General features: G+C 51.4%; 1 protein-coding gene across 1 annotated transcript; it reads right to left on the bottom strand.

Annotated features, from left to right (window-relative positions):
• Positions 1-1,830: 1,830 nt before the first annotated feature.
• KCNG4 (potassium voltage-gated channel modifier subfamily G member 4) lies at positions 1,831-20,995 on the bottom strand. Its single transcript, XM_057712748.1, has 3 exons — positions 20,907-20,995; positions 13,228-13,990; positions 1,831-2,601 (listed from the first exon to the last, which is right to left on the bottom strand). Exons 1-3 carry the CDS (start codon positions 20,993-20,995, stop codon positions 1,831-1,833), a joined length of 1,623 nt encoding a protein of 540 aa, XP_057568731.1.
• Positions 20,996-22,170: the final 1,175 nt, after the last annotated feature.

The raw sequence follows: 22,170 nt of genomic DNA, 5'->3' as shown, positions 1-22,170 counted from the left end.
GCTGGGAGGGCACTGAAGAAGTCAAAGGGAATGAGGTCAAGGTCAGCTTGATGCTAGATGCTAGTGTGTGTGTCCCCCTGGGCCGGAGCCCGAGGCCGGAGCCCGAGGCCGCACTGACTCTGGCATTGACATCAGGGGAAGGCGTGTGCCCGGCACATAGTAGGCCTGCGCTAAATACTAGTGGAATGAATGAACAGCACATAAGTTGTCCCCACCGATGAAATGCTAACATGCTTACACAGGAACTACATCAGATCCACAGGTCTGAGACCTCCTCTCCATCATCCATGTGCAAGCCCATGTTCTTTCTCAGTGGATTTACAGCCAGTAGCACGTAGTTGTGCATGGCTGAGTCACTGGCAGGAGTTGCCATCGTGGCCTCTCCCAGGTGTGCTCATCTGGGGAACAAAAAATGAGACTCCAGGACTTGACACCACCTTGTATGATTAATGACACAGAGGAGGTAGGCCCTCGTAGCTTGCCTGACCTGCTCAATTGCTCCCTGTGCCCAAGGGGTCCTCCTGCAGCCCAGCACATCACACCATCATCACCACCACCACCATCCTCACCCACACCTGCAGTCCGTTCCACCACCCCTTCCTCCAGCATCTCCAATACCTCCTCTCCATCCACCGAAACGTCCAAGTTCTCTACATAGCATCTCATCCCAGCCCCCCTTTCCAGCTTCATCTCCTAAAACAGCCCTCCATTCAACTCCTTCCTGGGTCTCTAGGAAGCCCTCCGTAAGCCGACTGCCCAGAATGCACTGCTCTTTCCTCTCTGCTCAGGATGCACTGCTTTTATCTCTAAGGACTTGGTCCTATCTCTGCCTCCTACGCTGGATGCAAAGGGCCAGGTCTGTTAATGACTGAATGGATAAGCAAATGAATTCATTTAAATATTAGCCAAGGGCATCTATTCTCTGGCATCGAGGGGTCTGGGGAGCAGGCAAGGGGCAGGTCCTAAGGCTGCCCTTGTTTCTACGCTGCGTCCGTGGTGGCTTAGCTGAGAGTGGAAAGCCGAGGTCCCCGTGGTGCTGGAGGAACCAGCAGCGGGGCGGTTCTCTCAAGGGACAGTGCATTGCCCTGTGAGAGTTAGTCTCTGCCAAAGCCAAGGACCGGGTAATTGGATGGTGTCCCACCAAGAGCCCAGCTGGCCAAGGAGAACCGGCTGTGCTGGCAATTGTCACTCCTGCCCAGGTCCCAGGGGTATCAGAGGGACAGCAGGCCCCCAGCCCCCACTGTCGGACTTAACGCAGAGGCCAGTTCTGCCCTGTTGGCTAAGAGCTTCCAGAGCTGGGGGGAGGCAGCTGCGTTAGAAAAAATGCCATTGGTGGTGTGAGCAGTAGGAGAAGACACTGACCCTGGCTAGAACCCCCAGTAGGGCTGGGTGGAGAGATCTGATCAGAAGGGTTTGCAGTGACTGAACCCTCCAGTTCCTGGTGGTGGGTTGGCCCAGGAAAGACGGTCTTAGGGGAGGAATGGAATTCCGTAGGCTAGGTTCTGTGGGAGTCTGGAATCCAGCCTGGGATGCTGGAGACTCTGTTGGGAAAGAAAGAAGATGAAAGGGAGACAGACCTAACCCAGCGAAACTGGATGTGCTCAGCGAAGGGCAGGGAGGGAGGAAACAGCAAGTGACATCGACGTCGTGGCCAGGAGGGTCAAGCAACACCCGGCCAAACGTCTTTGGCCTCGAGCCGCTCTTAGCTCCTGGAGTGCCTCCCGGGCTCTAGAAACACACCACTGGATGACCTAGGCGCTGGTGTTCTCCAGCTCATGTCAGCCGAGGGCGATGGGCTGAAGGTCTGGCATACTCAGCGGGTATTTTGAGTTAAATGTATGCGATGGGCAAGGCAGGGCCCTCCAGGATCAGGTCGTTGACGTCGCTCAGGAGCTCGTGTTCGCTGGCCGCGGCCGCACTCTGCAGGCGGCGGAGGCGGGCCTGCAGCGCCTCCTGCTCCTTCTTGAGCTCCAGGTAGGAGTGCGAGAAGGTGTGAAAGATGGACGTGGCCGGGAAGGCCATGATGAGGATGCCGCTCAGGATGCTGCTCAGGGCCACCATCTGGCCTGGCACGCTGCTGGGGACCATGTCTCCGTAGCCCACCGTTGTCATGGAGATGACGGCCCACCAATAGGAGGCCGGGATGCTCGTGAACTCCAGGACCCACCCGGACTCATTCTCGGCCAGGTAGACCAGAGGGGAGAAGAGGGTGATGGCCACGCAGAGGAAGAGGAGGAGCAGGCCGAACTCGCGCATGCAGCGGCGCACCGTGAGGCCCAGCGTTTGCAGCCCCAGCGAGTGGCGGGCGAGGCGCATCACGTAGAGGACGCGCAGCGCCCGCAGCACGCGCAGCGCCAGCCCCACCTTCTCCAGGTACGAGCTCCCGCCTGGGCGCTCGCCGCCCTCCGGGGGCTCGTCGGACACGGCGAGGGACACGTAGTAGGGGGAGATGGCCAGGATGTCGATGATGTTCAGGGGCCCTTGGAAGAACTGGCACTTGTTCTGGGCTTGGACAAACCGCAGGCAGAACTCCAGGGAAAACCAGGCCACGCAGACGGTCTCCACGATGAAGATGTAGTAGCACTTCTGTGAGCACTCCCCCTGGAGAGGTGACAAAACGCAGGGTAGAGAGGGGACAGGCAGCAGAGCTGGAACTGCCGAAATAACCACGCAGAAAAGTAGTTCCGTAGAGCTGTACTGATACTGATATTGATTCCATAGATGTAGATTCCGTACGTAGAGTCTCTGTACTAAATATATATTCTCTCTATATTTTATATATTAAATATATGTTAATAATATATTAACACATACTCATATTATTAATATATTAATATTTATAATACACACCATAATATATTACTGTAATATATTATATAATATATATCACAGTATATTGATATGTTTAGTATATATTAAACATTAAATATTCTCTATATATTCTTTGTATAGTATATAGTCTCTATATTCTATATATTATATATTTATCTTTATATCGATGGAGCTCTGTGTTGTAGACCTTTAGTCACCCACCAAAACCCCCTTTTTACATAGTCCTCAAGCTGTGGCTGGGTGCATGGCCACTCAGCTAGATCAGAGACCACCTTTCCAGCCTCCCTTGCAGCTACGTGTGGCCAAAAGATCAAGTCCCCACCTACAGAGTGTAAACAGAGGTGATGCGTGCCACCTCCAGGTCCAGGATTTAGTTGTTGGTGTGAGATCCTGCACACTCTCTCTCCCCTTCCTGTGAGCCAGGACAGCCCAGATGGCCCTGCACCCCAGCTTAGAACCGGCAGACTGGCCCAACGCCCCAGGAAGGGTGAGCATCACGGTGGGAACACTCTGGGCCTCAGAATGAGAGCTGCCCGCTCACCTGCATCCCTCTTTGTGAGAGAAATGAGATTCTGTTTTGTTGAAAGCTGTTCTATTGTGGGGCCTCTTGGTTAGAGCTGCCAACTTGCTCCTTTACCAACATAAGCACCTGTTGTGTACCAGGCACTGCTCTGATGCTGTCACTTAAGCCCTGCAGTGATGCCATGAGCAGGCAGCCCGGCTTCATTTATGGCCCAGGAAATGGTCCCGAGCGCTGAGATAACTTGCCTGAGTGCACATGCACAGTAGATGGTCTCCCGGAGACTGCGGGCTATTCTGTCACTTCTTGGCCTGCCATTCCTCATTCATTCATCCAACAAAAACGCAGGGAGGGCTCACCTTGTGCCAGGTCCCTGCTAGACTCTGGAGGTAAAAGACTAGAAAAGCAGTTGTGGTTTCTGGGGGCTTGGAGCCTGGGGTGGGGTGCACGCAGGCAGAGAGGGCGCCAGCAACCCTAGTGCAGCCCTGTGATGCAGACTGCAACTTTTTGCCTCCCAAGATCTCAGCCAGGTGGGGCTCCTGTGGGTTCCTCGCTGTGTCATCCACACCCCTGCCCCTGCCCCCAACAGAGACTTCTGCTAGTCCCTCTGCTACTCAAAGTGTGTCCTGGAACCAAAAGCATCAGCCTTCCCTGGGAGCTCGTTAGAAACATGGACTTTCGCGCTCCCCGTCATTCTTGCAGAACCAGAACCTGCATTTTAACAATGATTTGTGCACACAGTAAGGCTGGAGAAGCTCTGGTCTAGTGCAGTGGTTCTCAGCCTTGACTGCATGTGTTGAAATCACCCGGGGGGCTTTGAAAAATCCTGATGTCCAGCCTGAGCAGTACAATTTTCCAGAAGCCCCATCAATGATTCTGATGTGGAGCCAAAGTTGAGAACCTAACTCTAAACATTACATTGACATTGACATCATCTGTATCTTCATCTCTGTCTGAATCGATCTCTATATCATCTCCATCTCCATCTGTGTCTATATCGCTATTATCTGTATCTATGATGGATGAGTGAACCAATGACCACAGCCAGTTGATTGAGTGAAAAGCAAGATGTTGACAACCGCAGTTTTCTTGGATGAAAAACCTCTGAAGTGGAAAAAGAAATTATTTCCAATGCCTGGGTTCACAGGAATACTTAATTGAAATGTTCTTTTTGTCTGGTCTTTGGAGAAAGAAAGATCTGGCTGGACCGTCCAGATCTCTATTCACCGGTCCAGGGCTGGGTAGCTCTCTCCTTTGCCTTTTATCTGATCTACCAAAGAGGTGGGAGGTGGTGGGGCGGCTGCAGTTGAGGGCATGGAGTCCAGAGTGTCTGTGACCCAGGTTCACTTCCACCTACTCCGGTGAATCATTTGTCCCCCCTGGACTCTTGGTTCTCTGCCCCAGCAGAGTTGTGACCAGTGGAAATGGTGCAGGGAAAGTAGTTAGCAGGCTGCTGCACCTGCAGGTACATGAAACATTGTAGCTACCTCTAAGAGATGATTCGCTGGTCGCAGACATAGCCTGCCTAGTCAGTTTAAGGGTAATAATATCCTTCTCCTATCTGGGATGTTACAGGAAGCTAAGGAAATTCTCCAACACACTAGAGGTCTTTGCCATGACTTCCTGGGGTTTGCTTCAGGATTCTGGAAGGCTCAGGGGTTAGGGATCCTGATTCCCCAGTCCTGCTACAAACTTGCTGTGTGACCTTTCCATGGTCACTGTCCCTCTCTGTGCTTTACCTCCTGATGAAGAGGTTGGAACAGAATCAATATTTCTCAAAGCCAATTTATAACTCCTGCATCAGAATCCCCCAGAGTGCTTGTCACAATGTGGATTCTAGGGCCCCCATCACAAAATCAAACCCCTGGAATGGGGCCCAGGGATCTGCATTTTGGCAAGGCCTCCTGTTGACTCAGAGGCACCTGGAAGTTTTTCAGACTCTGGGCCAGATTCTCTCTACGAGGCCTCTTTCATGGCTGAAATTCTGGGAGTTTTTCCTTTGTTGTAAGAGCTCCGTGTGGCCTGGGAAGAATCGCCCCAGACCAGTGACCCAATAGCTAAGGAAGGTGGCTCCTGGGAGGCAGAGAAAGCTCTGTGGGTCCTCCCTCTGCCTCCAGTTCTGGCTTTTGCACACTCCAGGCATGCACCCCCACCTCCCTGCACTGCAGCAAGCACTCTGCCACGTCACCCCCTGCATTGCTGCCCTGCTCGCATCTAAACCAACCTCCCAGCGCTGGTCCCCAGAGACATGCCCCGTTAGTGGCCGGCATTGGAACGGCAGGGATTTATGGGGCTTGAGCTGAGAAAATAATTCCCAGGCCAGCCAATATTTGAAGAAAACTAGAACGGAAGGAAAGAAAAAAGTCACACTCTCTCTGAGGACGTTTCTGGTTCTATTCTGTAGGTAGGATGAACAGCTCATCCTGGTTTGCCCAGAACTTTCCAGGTTGAGCAACAGAAAGTCCCAGGTCACCAGAACTGCCCCACAGTCCTGGGCAAACCAGGATGCTTGGTCACCCTCCCGAGGGGCTTGTCACCGGCGGGAATGAGGCGTGCTCAGATTCCCTCCCACAACGAAGAGGAACGTGACCAGCCCCGGGAAGGCCGAAGGGGTGAGTGGTGTGACAGCTGGACAAATATCACAGATGGATGTGGGGCAATGTTTCCATCCAGGTGAAGTCCAAGAGCAGGTAAAACTCACCTGAGGTGGACAGAATCACCAAAACAGCAGCTGCCTGTGGATGGGGCAGGGAAGACTACAGAGGGACCTGAAAGAACATTCTGGGGTGATGGGAATATTCCATGTTGAACAGGGCTCTGGGTTACACTGGGTATGCCCCATTTGTTACATTGGACAGCTAAGGCTTGTGCATTTCAATGTATGTAAATTTCACCCATAAAACTGTAAAATGAAAATAAAATGAATGATCATGATGCTAAATGATTGGGGGTGGGAGCAGGTGGAGAGAGAGAGAGCCAGGATGGCAGACTGGGGACAATCATGAAAGCTGAGTCATGGGTGGTTATTAGGGGTTCATTAGATTATTCTATTTACTTTGTAAATGCCCCAAATTTTCCATCATGAAAAGTTTTAAAAAGAATCAGAGTTGAAATTAAAACCACAATGAGATACCACTCCACACTCACTAGGATGGCTGTGATTATAAGGACAAAATATAACTAGTGTTAAGGGAAGGGGGTCAAGAAGTACAAACTACTAGGTACAGAGTAAATAAGATACAAGGATGTACGTACAGCACAGGGAATAGGATCAGTATTTTATAAAATCTTTCAGTTGAGGGGACTTCCCTGGTGGCGCAGTGGATAAGACTCCGTGCTCCCAAGGCAGGGGGCTGGGGTTCGATCCCTGGTCAGGGAACTAGATCCCACATGCATGCAGCAACTAAGAGTTCACATGCAGGGACTTCCCTGGTGGTGCAGTGGTTAAGAATCTGCCTGCCAATGCAGGGGATACAGGTTCGATCCCTGTTCTGGGAAGATCCCACATGCTGTGAAGCAGCTAAGCCTGCGAGCCATAACTATTGAGCCCACATGCCACAACTGCTGAGCCTGTGCTCTAGAGCCTGTGCTCTGCAACAAGAGAAGCCACTGCACTGAGAAGCCTCAGCAACACAACGAAGAGTAGCCCCTGCTCACCACAACTAGAGAAAGATCGCGTGCAGCAACAAAGACCCAACACAACCAAAAAAATTAAATTAAAATAGAGTTGTTTATATAAAAAAAAAAGAGTTCGCACGCCACAGCTAAGGAGCCCACGTGCAGCAACTAAGACCCCATGCAACCAAATAAATATTTTTTTAAAAAATCTTTAAATTGAGTATAAACTACAAAAATATCGAATCACTCTGCTGTACTCCTGGAACTAATATAATACCAGTAATACTTCAATAAAAACAACCAAATGTTGGTGAGGACATAGAGAAATTAGAACCCCAAAATACTGTTGGCGGGAACGTAAAATGGTACAGCTGCTGTGGAAAACAGGTGGGTGGTCCCTCAAAAAGTTAAACAAACATTTGCTATATGATCAAGCAATTCCTCTCCTAGGTATATACCCGAAGGAACTGAAAACCCACATTCACATAAAGACTAGACCTGAAGGTACATAGCAGTGTGATTGATAACAGCCCACAAGTGGAAACAAGCTAACTGCCCACCAACGGATGAACAAACAAACAAAATATGGTCTATCCATACAATGGAATACTATTCAGCCGTAAAAAGGAAGTCCTGACACGTGCTGCAAAGCGGATGAACCTTGAAAACATTATGCTCAGGGAAAGAAGCCAATATAACAGACCACATATTGTATGATTCCATATCTATAAAATGCCCAGAAAGGGCAAATTCATGAAGGTAGAAAGCACACTTGTGGTCACCTGGGGCTGGTGGGATTGGGGGATGGGGTGGGAGGTAAGCAGAAGTGGGTGCAGGGTTGCTGTTTAGAGTGATGAATTAGTGGCGATGGTTGCACGACTGGACACGAAGAACCACTGCTATGAGCACTTTAAAAGGATGAATATTAGAGAGTATGAATTATATCGTAACCAAAATTAAACCTGAGTTTGAGTGTGAGTGGCCGGGTCAGTCCGGGTGAGGCAGGGAGTGTGGTCCACAGCCCTGCTCCATCCTTTCCCAAAGCTCCGGAGCAGAGCTGCTCTGAAGGCCTCTGGGGTCAGAGGGCGGCCAGGGCTTTCTGAGGACAAAGCCATTGTCCCTGAGGGACCGTCTGGACAGGCTGTCCAGCAGATGGCTGCAGGTGCAGCAAGGGCCAGTTCTAGAAGTTCCATCTGGGAGGGACTCGGGGCCAAAGTCTTGACCTTGGAGCCTCCGTCACACCCTCTGTCTCTCTCACAGCAACGCCTGCCAGCTCCCCTTTGGGAATGCGGCCAGAATCAGCCATGTCTTACTCTCTTAGCTCAGTGCTGGTCCCACGCTCCATTCAGCAGTCCCACCCCCTCCCTCCCTTTCCTTCCGCCTGGGCGTGAATTCCATCATTAGTGCCTCTGGCCCTGGGCTCGGTCCTCCCAGTGCCTGGCAGTGCTGATTCATGCCTCTTTATGAGAGCCAGGTCTCTCTGCCATCCTCCCCTCCTTCATACCCCTTCTGCGGTCCTCTCCCTCCTCCCCCTCGCCTCGAGCCGCTGTCCCTCCTCCCCAGCCCCGCCCCTCCCCTCGGCTCCCTCCTCCCAGCCGCCCCCACTCCCCAAACCTAGCACATGGGGGCCCTGAGGAGGGGCTAGGAACTGGACCCACGGGGACCAGGGGAGTGTGGTGAGGCAGGAAGGACAGTGAGAAGTATGTATACTCAGAGAAGGGGGGCCCATCTCAGAAATGGGGAATAGTGCTTGTTGGGATATAGGGAGACTCAGCTGGGGGTGGGGAACCCCCAAACTCCCAAAACCAGGTTAAGAAGAATTCCCTAAAGCCACTACCAAATGTCACTGAACACAGAAGCTACAGAGAGCGGGCAGTTCTTTACGGAGCTGGTTCACGATCCAAGAAAGGGCCAGGGAGGAGCAGACACCGGCTCCAGCACGAGGCTTCTTATCAAAGGTGGGGAGGAACGAGGGGGACTTGCAGCCCCCAAGGTGAGCTGTACCCTTGCCAGGAGGGGATTGTTCCATTAAGGGGCCCCCAGTGGTTCCACCTGGTCTTTAAAAATCTCTCTGTGCCTTCCTTCCTTCCCCATCCCCGCCAGACTGGGAGAGCACAGCATATGGCGCGCGAGGGGGTGGGAGTCGCAGAGCCCCGCTGTCCCACCCCCAGCCCCACCGAGGCTATGCTCCCCCCCGGGGCACTTTGCACAGCTGTAATCCAGAGTGGGTCCCTTTGTAACATCCCCGAAGTCCCAAGCAAACCTCTGGGCAGAAGTAGAAGCTAGAGCAGAAGGGGACGTGAGAACATATGCCTGTGCTTATCCCCAGGGCTCCCATGGAGCTGGGAGAGAGTTTGAGGAGCAAAGCAGATGCGCAGGTGGGCGGGGCTTGAGCAAGTCCCAAAGGTGGGTGAAAACAGCCAGTGCTGGCTCTGTGCTGGCGCTTGATAAATAGATCATCAGTTCTATGGACTCCCTCTGAGTAGGTCGTTATCCTCATTTTTAGGTGAGGAAATAGAGGCACAGAGAAACAGAGTGATTCGCCCAAGGGCAGAGCCAGGTAGCAGTAAGGAGGAAGAAAGAGGTCAAGAGAAAGAGCTGCCTGGTGACCTTCAGCCTCCCCCAGAGGGAGGACGAGGTGCTCTGACCAGCAGAGATGCCAGGCAAGGGCCACTCAAAAAGGGTGCTAGGGCTGAATGGCAGGGTTGACAACTGTGGCAGAAGACTCAGGCAGAGGGAAGCACAGAACTGGAGGAATTCATCATCTGATGGATGGATAAACACATTGTAGCTTTACAGACAGCAGAATATTGTTCAACCCTGAAAAGGCATGTAGTCCTGACATAGGCAACAGGGATGAACCTTGAACACATATGGAGCGAATGAAGCCAGAAACAAAAGCCCACATCTTTCATGATTCCATTATAAGAAGTGTCTGCAATAAGGAAATCCACGGAGACAGAAAGCAGATTGGTGGTTGCCGGGGGCTGTGGGTGGGGGTGGGGAGTGGCTGCCTGATTGGTCCAGGGTTTTCTTTTGGAAACGTACTGGGACTCAGTAGAGGTGTTGGCGGCACAACAGTATGAATGTGCTAAATGCCACTGAATTATTCACTTTAAGATGGTTAATTTTATGTTATGTGAATTTCACCTCAATTTAAAAAATGGAGCTGGGATGCTCAGAATATAAGCTCCAGGAAAGTGAGAAATTTGTTTTATCTGCAGCATCTGGATGAACAGAGTTAGGCACTCAGTGACTGTTGATGAATGAATAGGAGGATAAATGTGGTGACTTCCTGTTAACTAGCCCCTGATGAGTGAACACTGATGGTGACACGTTTTCTGAGCCCTTCCTATGTGTCAGCTTTGCTCCAATCACTTTGCACGAATTACTCTTTTAATCCGCACTGTAACCCCCTGAGAAAAGGGCTAATAGCCTCCCCATTTTACAGATAGGGAAACTGAGACTCAAAGAGTGACTTTCTCAAGATCACTGAGTTCATGAGGGGTGAAGGCCAAAATCCAAACCCAGAGCATCTGCACTCAGAACCATCGTACAGGACAGAGAAGCACTTCGTGAAGTCCAGCTACCTCAGAAACACAAAGTGCCACCCAGACCGAAGGTGTAGCCTACAGGTAGAGGGCCAAGCGTTGGAAGAAGGTGCTGTCTTAAGGGGTCAGGTTTTAAAGCAAGGAAGAGGTAAGCTCAAATTCTGGCTCTGCCACTTGCTAACTTTGAGCTTAGGAAAGTGATAAAAACTTCCCTGAGCCTCAGTTTCCTCATCTGTAAAATGGAAGTAGCAATGGTATCTACTTCCTCAAATTATTGCAAAGATTAAGTGCATCCTGTCAAATGCCAGCCTCCTGAAGCACACTTAAGAACCATCAGTTCTCTCATCCCTTCAGGGCTGAGCTCTCCCAGGCAACCTAGCAAAGTCTGAATGCTTCTGGAGGTGCTTAGGCACTTGCCTTGGTCCTTCCTGTCCATACTGCCTCCTCCCTCCTCCATTTTAATTTGCAGCCTCAGCACAGACCTTGTACCCCAACTACCAAGTTTACTCAAGGGATGTTGCTGTAAGAAGCTAGAAGGAAAAGGAAAAGGAAAATGCTTTCTTCGCATGTGTGTTAATTCTCTCAACCCAGAGCGTCTAATGCAGGAGTTCTGTGGGTCACGTCCCCCTGGCCCCCCACGCCTCCCGGGCACTGCCTGCCCCCAGGAGCAGCTGCCCAGCTTTGCAGGCAGTGCTGAATCGCTGCTTTCAGACTGGTGTCCCAGAGGGCAAATACGAAATACCAGGCACTTGTGGCCAGGAAAGAACATCATCTTTTTATGTAAATGTAAGGGCACAGTTTGAAAGAACAAAGCCCTCCTGGTCCTTAGCCTCCAAGCTCTCCCAATTGGCATCAAAACAGGGAAACAGACACACATTTTTTTGGAGGGCTGCACCTCCCAGTCTCTCTCCAGGCAGAACACCCAGGAGTGATTTCACAGTGGCACAGAGGTTACACCTGGACCAGGCAGGCATCACCTCTCTTATCCCATGAGTAGAAATGGATGGCTGCCCGATTTCCTGGTTCTGGGGCCTCTCACCCACCTCTGACTTAATTTTCCAGTTCCTTGCTACACCAACCTTGGGTTCATACCCTGGGTAATTTTCAAAGCATTAGGCTTTGAAAAGAGCTTGTCCCTCCGCACAGTCTAAATCCTGGCTTCCTGAAAATCCCTAAGAGGAACAGGTCTGTGAAAAATCCAGGGGTCCTTCGGTAGCCACTGGGATCAAGGGCGCCCTCTGGGGACAGGGGATGGAGGCCCCTTACTTTGTCCTAATCTTTTTACTGCAGTGTCTGCATGTAAATATTTCTGTGGACACGCAGGCTTTTAAATCACATGATTTTGTGCCAAAGAATGAAAAAAATGCCTACGGTTAGAACTAGAGTCCTCTCTATGGGGAAAAAAACTGAAAGTGGAAACATTTTGCTTGGTTTGCTTTAGGACAAAACATTTATAGGTTGGACAAGATACATTTTATTCAACAAACATTTATTGAGAACCTACTCTGTATAAAGACCTGGCTGGTTCTTCATCTAAGTCCTCTCTATCTGGAAAGTTCTCTGATCCTCCCTGGGATTTATGTTTAAGAGAAGGGAACTTCTTCGGTCAACTGCCACCAGTTATAAACCATCTACAGCCTGCACTGCCTTATGTATATGCTCATTTATTGTCTCTCTCTCTGCTGTAATGTAAGCTCCATAAGTTAAGTAACGGGGAGCCATGGAGGATTATAGAGCAACATTTTAACTGAGGAAACAATCCAGCTCTCAGTTTGAAGCTCTCTAGTAACCTTCCCAACAAAATGTTAGGTTCTTATCTCATTTCTCAGACCATCTGGCCCCCCTGAGGGGGCGGGTAGGGGATGTCTCCCACAGCTTCCTGGAAAGAGAGCGCAGGAGTGGGCACGCAGACATTTCTGGTCTGGCCTCCTGGGGCAGGGTCACTTCCAGATCAGCTCATCTGTGAGTTCCCCATCCAATGGGACTGACTGGGAGGCTCAGGAAGCAGGGCTGAGAATCTCTGCCGTCATCGGCGTCTTCACTCGGTTACTCCGAGGGAGCTAAGTGCCCTGTGAGCCTGTTTACTCATCTGACAATGGAGCTGAGATGCCCACAAGAAGCTTGGCTTAAGAAGGTAGGGAATCTGGGCTTCGTCTAGTGCCCGGCAGTGTAGCTGCTCAACTAACACGCGGTGGGTGCATGGACTGTGTGAACCTTCATAGTCTGTCTTACGGAGGAGGAAACAGAGGCTCAGAGAGGTGGAGTGATTCGCCTATGGTCACAGAGCCAGGAGAGGCAGGGCTGAGCCAGCTCAGCCCACGAAGACCACGGTGGCTTTGGCGATGCCTGGCACTCTCTGTCAGAGGCACGGCCCCTTGGGTTCCCTTGATGTGCCTCTTTCTCCAAAAAATATGTATAAAAATCATCTTTAATGACTGCATTGGTCTGAAAATGAATACAATCCACACTGAGCCATATTCATTTCTTTCCTTCCTTTTCTTTGGGCCGCGCGGCATGTGGGATCTTAGTTCCCTGACCAGGGATGGCACCCACGCCCCCTGCATTGGAAGGGCAGAGTCTTAACCACTGGACAACCAGGGATGTCCCTCTTTTCCTTCTTGTTTGAAAAGATATTAAACCGTTTTCTCAGGCCCTCGGTCCCATGGGTCCCGGGCACCGCGCTGGATGGAGAGAGGGACCACTCACCATGTCCTCCTCGGCCCTCAGGTCGGGCATGGTGCTGACACACAGGCTGACCGCCGTGGTGGCCACGAAGAGGATGGACAGACAAGCAAAGACCTTCCCGGGGAGCCCCGACTGCGGGTTCTCCACCATCTCCCGCAGCCAGTTCATGAAGAGCCCCCAGCGGGACGTGTGCACGGCGGGGCGGCCGGCCTGTCGCCGCCGCTGCAGGGCCTCCTCCCTGCGCAGCTCGGCGAGCTCGTCCAGCTTCCGCAGCAGTGTCCGCAGGCAGCACGTCTCCAGATTGGCTTCTTCGATCCCCCAGTAGGTCAGCTCCTCCTGGAAGGACAGCACGCACATCTCCCGGAGGAGGACCAGCTTGCCAGCCGCCAGGAAGCTCACGATCACCCCGAAAGCACTGGGGCTCCGGTCAAAGAAGAACTCCTGGTTATCCTCGTCGTAATCGTCGCACAGCTGTGCGATCTCCTCGTGGCTCCGGCAGAAGCGGAGTTTGCTCAGGCGGCTCAGCGGGAACTCATCCAGGGTGCTCCACGGAAGGAGGTACCGCCTGCCCCCCACGTTGACCAGCATCTCCTTCTTCAGGTCCACTGTCGGGGAGGCGTCCAGTGCGCCCACCTTCCGGGCCCTGCGGTAGTAAATGCCCTTGATGGACGGTGGCTCCAGGGGGCGTGGCAAGAACGGACGCAAAGGGCTGCAGGAGCCGAAGGGATGGTGTCCGGGATGCAGGACCCTGTCTCTGGAAGGCATGGGTATCGCCGAAGATGTCCTGGCGCCCAAAAGGGACAAGAGCAAGAGAACGGGGGAGACGTCAGTCTCAGGTCAGAGTCCTAGACAGCATCTCCTCATGTTCGCTTTCCTGCAACTGCATCTGCATCATTTATTCTTTCACTCTTCCATCCAACACAGATTTACTGGGCACCTACTATGCACTTGGGAGCTATCAGTGAACGAAAAGAGATGATGATGACATCCCTTCCCTGATGGAGCATTTACTTATGTCTCAGAATTTCCCTGGAACAGGCATTACGTGGACTAGGACTTGGGGAGCTCGGTCCTGAGCTAGACAAGTCAGAGCTGTGTCACTTCCAGGCTGTGTGGTCTTGAGCATGTAGCTTAACCTCTCTGATCTTAGCATCTTGATGCCAATGACAAGACATATCCCAACCTTGCAAAGTATGGTTGTTGAAAATAGAGCTTAGGGAGTAAAAGGTTCTCAAGTTCACTGCCAGGTTGCAATCCCTTATGGACTGCCACCCCAGGTGGGTTTCTCAGCCTCTCTGTGCCCTTTGCTTCCTCTGCACAGCTGGGGTAGCTTGAGTGCCCACCTCACTGGGCACAGTGAGGGTTACATGCAGCAATACACGTAAAGTGTATGTTAAGAACACTTCTAGATGCTTCTGACATGCCAGGCACTGATCTACATGCCTCTCCTACATTAACTCACCTCAACAACCCCCTGAGGCAGACATTAGCATGTCCATTTTCCAGATGAGGAAATTGAGGCCCAGAAAAGTTAAGTAATGAGGAACTGTGCATGGCACAGCGTCTGACTCCCAGGAGAAGCTCCACAACGATCACCTCGTCCCTCTTATTTGCTTTCCCACTTAGAGGACTTTCCTATCAATGACAGTGCTCCTCTGTGTCCCTTGGGTGCTTGTCTCAGCCACCTTGCTGTGTGACCTTGAGTCAGTTACTTCCCCTCTCTGGGCCTCCATCATGTCATCTGTGAAATGAAGGGGCCTCTAATGCTTTCTCCATTTCAGAGCTATTTGGGACGCTTGACTTAGAGGAAGGGTTTTAGATTCAGCCCATGCATTAAAAAAAAAATCATCGCCACAATAACTTTCTCATCCTCAGCCTCCCGCAACCGTTTCCTGTGCTAGTCATTCTAGCCAGAGCTGTTTCCAAAGCATCTATAAGCTTACATTCCAAGATGCACTCCAATCAAGAGAAAAACTCAGCAGCTGAATGGAAATAAAAGTTCCTCTCGATTTCAGAGCCAGTTGGATTCCAGCAGACAGGGAAGAGTTGAATCACAGCTGATGCATTTCACACTTGCTCGCCACACAATAGTCTGTTATTCTGCGTGCGTTACTTCACTTACAATGTGTGGCCAGAGAACGATAAGCAGTCTGTAGAAAGAAGAGCATTTTGAAATTGGGGGAGCCCTGCCCAAGCATTCTTGTTTTCCAAGGAAAAAAAACCCAGAGCCTGAGAGCTGAAGTGACTTGTCCAAGGTCATACAGCGAGTCCCAAGGCAACCCGGGATGCTGTCTCCCAGGGGCTCTTTCTAGAACCCCCCAAACTGCCCTTTCTTTACGTGGTCAATTTTTTTAATTATTTTTTTTTTGGGGGGTACACCAGGTTCAATCAACTGTTTTTATACACATATCCCCATATCCAAACTGCCCTTTCTGCATCCACTGTACACACCCAACTTTGCACCCACTGACCCCCAGAAACAGCCGGCACACAGACCTCCTTCCAGAGCGTGGGAAAGGTGTTCGCTCAAAACAGCGCTGTGGCGAAGGCTGTTTACAAGCACCCAACAACCCCCCCACCCCTGCAGCAAACACTAACTCCTTCCCCCGAAGTTTAACTCACCCTCCTGTCTCAGGAAGCCTCTTTTCAGCTGTTTCTCTGCCGGGCAAGGGGAGCCCATGTCTTGATGCCCAGGGAAGAGACAGGTTTGTGATGAAGATGAAGGGGAAGAAAAGAAAAAGCCCAAACACAGCAGTTTCTGGCACAGTTAGTTTTCAACCTTTCTTCCCTCGCCTCCTTCAGAAACCAGAAGTCCATTCATTCTGCCTCTCTCTCTCCAGCAGCTGCCGGAAAGCCCAGGAGGAGTGGAGTGGTTTTTTTTTTTTTAAAAAGGATCCAGAAGCCCCTTTCCCCGTGAGAGGTGAGGGTCTGAGGGGTTCGTGCTGGGAGGGAGCTGGGCCAGCTGTCCTGCTTCAGCGGCGGGCTCTGCACTCTGAGTCCCACGGGGACAGCCAGTGTGGTCCTGCAAGAGAAGCGGGGCGGGTGGGGGGGGTGGGGGATGGGAAAGGCTTAGAAATAATCTATCCATCAGCCAGACAGCAGGCAGGAGCAGCAGTTGCCGCTCTGCCAGCCGCCTGGAAGGCGAGGGAAGCTGTCCTCCCTCCCCTCCAAGGAGGAGCATACCTCAGAAGGAGTGGAGGGCAACTTGGAGCTGGGGCGTCTGCAGCTACCTGTCTCCGGCATCCTGAAGGCTCCTTGGGATGTGCTGATTATGGGAAGGTGCTCAGGTAGAGGCTACAGGAGGAACTTGTTCTGTTTTTAACCAGCCCAGGCCTGGGACAGGGGCAGAGAAGTCCAGCATCCGAGTGGTGGGTGGGAGTTCCGGAGGCTACATGATGGACTGGGAAGGGGCATGAGCTTGGAGTCATACACACCTGGATCCCTGGCTCCCATGTGAGTGGCTGGGTGACCTTGGGCAGGTGACTCTGTGCCTCTGAGCTTCAGTTTCCTTGTGTGTAAAATATATGAGAAGGAGACGGGGTTTGGGGAGAGTCAGGACAGAAGGCACAGGGCAGTCTCCTTCTGTGGGTTTGGCTGCACGGTTGGGATAAAGAGGAACAGGCCCAGTTCTAGGGCCTGCATCCTGGCTTCAGCTCTTCACTACCTTGCTGTGTGTCCTTGGTCAGTCACTTTACCTCTCTGGGCCTCAGTTTTCTCACTGGTCAAATGAGGACAGTGGAAGCGGTGACGGCTGAAATTGCAAAAGCATCTTCTCATGTAGGTGCTCAATGTACATTGGCTCTTCTTAATTTTCTTAAGAGGTTCTCAGGCCCAGTCTCTTGGCTTCCAAAGGGGAGCTATTATCACCAGCTCCATTTTGCAGATGAGGCCTGGAGGTCTTGGGAAGAGGCTTGCTCGAGGTCACCTTGCTGGTTGGAATGTGCACTTAACAGAGACTTTGAGTTCTGGTGCAAGGGTCTGGGAGTGAGGAAGTCCAGGCTTGAGCCTCCTGAAGCTACCTGGAGGCGGATGGCGGGCGGTGGGGCGGGCGGGGGGGGCTCCGTGGGCTCTCTGTGGCCCAGGCAATGGAAGGAATCCAGGCAGGAGCAGAGGAGCTGACAGAATGGAGGTAGTCGAGGGTAGCAGTTTTCAAAGTGTGATGCCCGAAACCTGAGGGTTGTACACAAATGATCCAGGGGGCTGGAGGAGGGGTGGGTGGCAAGGGGGAGGGCAGGGGGATGAGATTGTGCCTCACTGTGGCAGGTTCGATTGGATTGATTTCCCATAGTGGGTTTCTGAGTGTAACCCAAAAAAATGTGGTGGCCTCACGGGCCCAGTCCCTACACCCCACCCTCTCCAAGAGATCCCAGGGCACCTGTTAGTGATGGAGACACTCTGCCCCTGTCCCCCGATTCCCCAGCTTTCTCAGCCCCCACAGCTGCTCCGGCACCTCTCATAGACCAGACACCAAAATCCTCTTTCCAGCTCCTGCTGGCTTTCCCCTCTCCTCTCTCTCTGTCTCCCCACCTCCCCCAGCTCTTTATTACTCATCTTGATTTCACATCTCTGGCTAAATCTTCCCTCACCTGTTCCCCTACCCCTCTCCTTTTGGATCTGGAGTGCATGGGTTCCAATCAAGAATTTACCAGTTCCCTGCTGGGTGACTTTCAGCAACTTTCTTAACCTCTCTGTGCCTCGATTCCCTCATCCGTGAAATAAAGATGATAGAACCTACCTATTGGTTTGTCGTGAGTATTTACATTTATAAGACAGGGCAAGAAGAAGAGCATCTGGGGCAAAGCAAGTTCATGTAAGTTTCTTGCTGTTATCACGATTATTACCACAGCAAGTCACCCACAAGAGGCGCAGAAAAGGCGGGAAAGAGTCTGAGCTCACAGGGCCAGCCAGTGGCAGGCCAGTGCTCTTTCCACAGCCCCAGTGCAGGCTATCAGCACTGTCACTTTGCCCAGGCTATAGGACCTTTGACTTTAGCCTGGTGTCCTGGCCCGGGGTACTCCCTGAGCCCTTCCACAGGGCTTGGTAAAATCCTGATCCCCTTTTAGCTTAATGCCACTGCCTTCCTGCCCACGATATGCCCCCCCGTTGTGTACACCTGACCTCAGCTAACCAGGGAACATAGCCCGGCCCCCACCCCTGTCCAGCCTCTTCTAAGTCTGGGGTACAGGACAGGCAAAGCCAGCCCATCCTCGTTCTCTTATGAAAGACTGCCACCTGCCATATTTTTCTGATAAAGGGCTGGCCTGTGACTGTGTATGAGGCTCCTAGGGCTGCTGTAACAAAACACACAAACACAGTGGCTTGAAAGAACACAACTGTATTTTCTTGCGGTTCTGGAAGCCAGAAGTGCCAAGTGGATCTTAGGGGCTAAAATCAATGCGTCGTCAGGGCTGCATTCCGGCTGGAGGTTGTAGCAGAGCATCTATTTCCAGTTCCTAAGGGCTGCCCCCGTTCCTGGCTGGTGGCTGCATCACTCCGACCTCTGCTTCTGTCCTCACATCTCCTTCCCTGACCCTCCTGCCTCCCTCTTATAAGGACCCTTGTGATGACAGTGAGCCCACTGGATAATCCAGGATAATCTCTGAATTTGAAGAGCCCTACCTTAATCACATCTGCAGAGTTCCTTCAGTAACACATCTGCAGGTCCCAGGGATTGAGATGTAGATATCTTTAAGCCCAGTGAGACCCATTTTGGACTTTTGACCTCCAGAGCTGTGAAATAATAAACGTGTGCCATTTCAAGCTGCTAATTTTGTGGCATTTATTACAGTAGCAACAGGGAACTAACACAAGCCCTGACTGGGGGAGGGGCAGGCAGGTCCCAATCCAGCCATCAGAGATACTTACAATTTGTTGAGGAGAAGGTCCTGCCTTGTCTGTACAACCAGGCCCTCCAGCATCTGCTTCCAGAGTTAAGATCCATCCATCCATGCGACAAACACTTACTGAGATCTTCTCTGCTGCAGCTGTTGATCAATGGCTGTGTGACTTTGGGCAAGTCACCTTCCCCCTCTGTGCCTCCGGAGAGATGGGTTAATGATCGTCCTTACCTCGCAGGGTTGTTATAAGGCGTGAATGCATAAATGCATGGGAAGCACTGACTTCAGAGCCTGGCGCACAGCAAATGCTCCATAAGAAATTATTATTTTCATTGTCACGTTTATTATTACAGGAGCTCAAGTCTCCTGATAACAGAGCATGAGAAGGGCAGATCCCAGGGTGCTGTGAGTGGGCAGAGGGGGCAGATGAATGGTGGTGGGCTGTTAAATGATAGTAACTGGCTTTTTTGGGTGGGGCAGGGGAGATGCTGATTTGTAGCATTTGCCAATTACTGTGTTGTAAATAAACCCCTATCACGAGACTCCGTGCTGATAACATAACATCTCGGCTCTTAAGTCTGTGCCCCTCAGCTCTGTGCATCACAGCACACGCCGCTCACCAGGCAACCAGGGTAACGCTCCCCAAGCAGGACCCCCTGTTAGGCCTCGATGTGCAGGCAGCGAGTACATGATACAAGAGAGCAGAGAGGCAGGTGGGAACCAGAAATGATGGCTTCTCTACCTTGCCGAGGCCAATGGGGATGAAAGCTGCGGTTCTCCACCCTGGAACATTCTAGCATCACCCTGAGGAGCTTGTAAAAATACTCCAACGACTGGGCCACATCCAGATCAGTAAAATGAGAACTTCAGGGTTTATACGCATTTTTCAGTCCACTGTAGCTCACTCAGATGTTGCTGGAGGCAGTGTAAATTGGTATGACCCTTTGTTTTTTGTTTTGTTTTGGCCACGTGGCTAACAGGATCTTAGTTCCCCAACCAGGGATCAAATCTGTGCCCCCCTGCAGTGGAAGCACGGAGTCCTAACCACTAGACTGCCAGGTAAGTCCCCTGGTACAACCCGTTTAAAAGGCAATTTGGCACTATTGACCAAAATAAGAAATGTTGATGCCCTCTGACCCACAATCGCATCTAAGAATTTATTCTGCAGATATGCTTGTACACGTGCGCAAAGACAGTTGTGTAAAGATATTCATTACAACATAGTCTGTGATAGCAGCGGATTGGAAATAACCGAAATATCCTTCATTACGGGGGCTGGCAAATAAATAGTGGTCACAAAGGCAAGAGAAAACTCTTGCTTTAACACTGCCGTTAAAAGGAAACAGGAGAATCTATATGTACTGATGTGGAAGGACCAGCATGATACACAAAGTTCAGGGTGCAGAACAGATCATCCTGAAATCACTAGTTTGTTTGAAAATAGAGAAGAGGGGTGTGTGTGTGCGCGCGCGCGCGCGCGCGCGCGAGTGCGAAGTTATTTCTGAAAACGGGTGAAATCTAGCAATTGGGATTGCTTCTGGGGAGGGAACCCCAGGAGTTTGGGGAAGGGGTGGGAAGGAGAGGGAAATTTCCTTTTCTCTGTATCATTTTGTACTGTTTGATTTTTAAAAACCGTGGACGTGTATTGACTCGAAGCTTAAAGTTAAGAGGCGTCTTGGTGCCAGTGGGGAGGAGGTGCTATCCAGGAGGAAGGAGATCATTTACCAGTCCCCCAGTGGAGTGACCTGATCAAAGTCCTTGGGCCGCTGGGGTCATTCAGCATGACCCCATTGGGGAAACGGAGGCAGCCCAGCAATCTTCGTTATGGACTCGAAGTAAAAGCACACTTGGATCGTTTCCCACCGAGAGTCCCAACGTCGAGGCGTGTCCAGGAGCCAGGAGGACAGCACCAGGCAGGCGGGGCGGGGGTGGTGGGAGAAGCCAAACCCCATTCACAGAGATGGGACATGGGCACCGTATTGTGGGACCTTCACACTTCGAAAGGAGAGCTGTAACCCTGAGGTTTATGCTACATCTCTCCAATTCCAAATGTTGCCAACTAATGAGAAATTTATAAAGCACCTCGGAGCTGACCACTTGCACGTCTGCTGAGCCAGCGATTCCGCTCCTAGGTGTTTGCCTGTGAGACACGTGCACGTGTGCTCTGCAGAAGGCGCCGGTCAGGAGGCTGGTCACAGGGCTGCTATCACAGCGGCAGACTGGAATGCCCACTGACAGGAGAGCGGGCAAATCCACCACGTGAGTTCCCACAGGGGTGCACCTTCCAGCAACGAGGACGCACACACCACAACCACTTGCAGCAACATGGAAGGCTCTCATGGCCATTGCGGTGAGTGAAGGGAGCAGGACACAAAAGAGCAGAAGCAGCGTGATTCCATCCACAGAACATCCAAAAACAGGCAAACTACTCCACGGTGATAAAAGTCTGGAAAACGATTGCCTTCAGAGGGGTATAGAGGGTTCTGGGGGCTGATGACACAGTGTTTTAAATCTGTGCAAGTGATGTGTATACTTTAGTATGTACATTGTGTTTAATTTTTTAGAGGTGGGTTTTTTTTTTTTTTTTTTTTTTTTAAGAACCACTGATGTGGAGGACCAGATAAGACATGTCCGTGGGCTGGATTCAGTCTTGGGCTCTCAGTTAGGAGCAGATTGCCTCAGTGAATGGCTTTGAAGTGGCCAGGCTTTCAAAGCCACTCCGGCCCTGGAACTTCCGTGTTTTGTCAGTCATCCTTGAATCCTGCAGTCATGCCCAGCTCTGTCTCTGCCTGGACCTTGCCTGCCTTTCCTCCCTCACATCCTCCTGGAATTCCGAGGTCCTAGGGAAAACTCAGCAGCGAAGGTTTGCCCTCCTGCCTCCCACCTCCCTTCTACCTTCCTTTTCTGGATGGAAGGACAGAGATGGTTGGACCAATAATAGCTGCCTCAGCTTTCCGTTTAAAAAGATTGTTCAAGATGTAATTATCCCCAGTGAAAGATGCAAGCTCTTCCCAAATGCGAGTCTGTCCTCAGGCAGTTTGCAGCCGTTGTGGATTGTCAGGGACAGACTCTATCCAGAGGAGACACGTGCCATTGCTTCTGAGTCCAGGCAGCTGAGTCCTTTCTA

This window comes from Hippopotamus amphibius, chromosome 16, assembly GCF_030028045.1.
Source record: "Hippopotamus amphibius kiboko isolate mHipAmp2 chromosome 16, mHipAmp2.hap2, whole genome shotgun sequence".
Lineage (NCBI taxonomy): Eukaryota > Metazoa > Chordata > Mammalia > Artiodactyla > Hippopotamidae > Hippopotamus > Hippopotamus amphibius.
This window is presented reverse-complemented; position numbering and strand designations above follow the sequence as displayed.

Bases quoted from the DNA above. Each gene is read 5' to 3' on its own strand.
- KCNG4 (XM_057712748.1), bottom strand. From the start codon at position 20,995: ATGGGGTTTGGCTTCTCCCACCACCCCCGCCCCGCCTGCCTGGTGCTG. The intron at 13,991-20,906 runs GTGGGAAACGAT...TTTGGGCGCCAG, and splicing joins CCTCGACGTTGGGACTCTCG to GACATCTTCGGCGATACCCA. The intron at 2,602-13,227 runs GTGAGTGGTCCC...TCACCTCTCCAG, and splicing joins TGAGGGCCGAGGAGGACATG to GGGGAGTGCTCACAGAAGTG.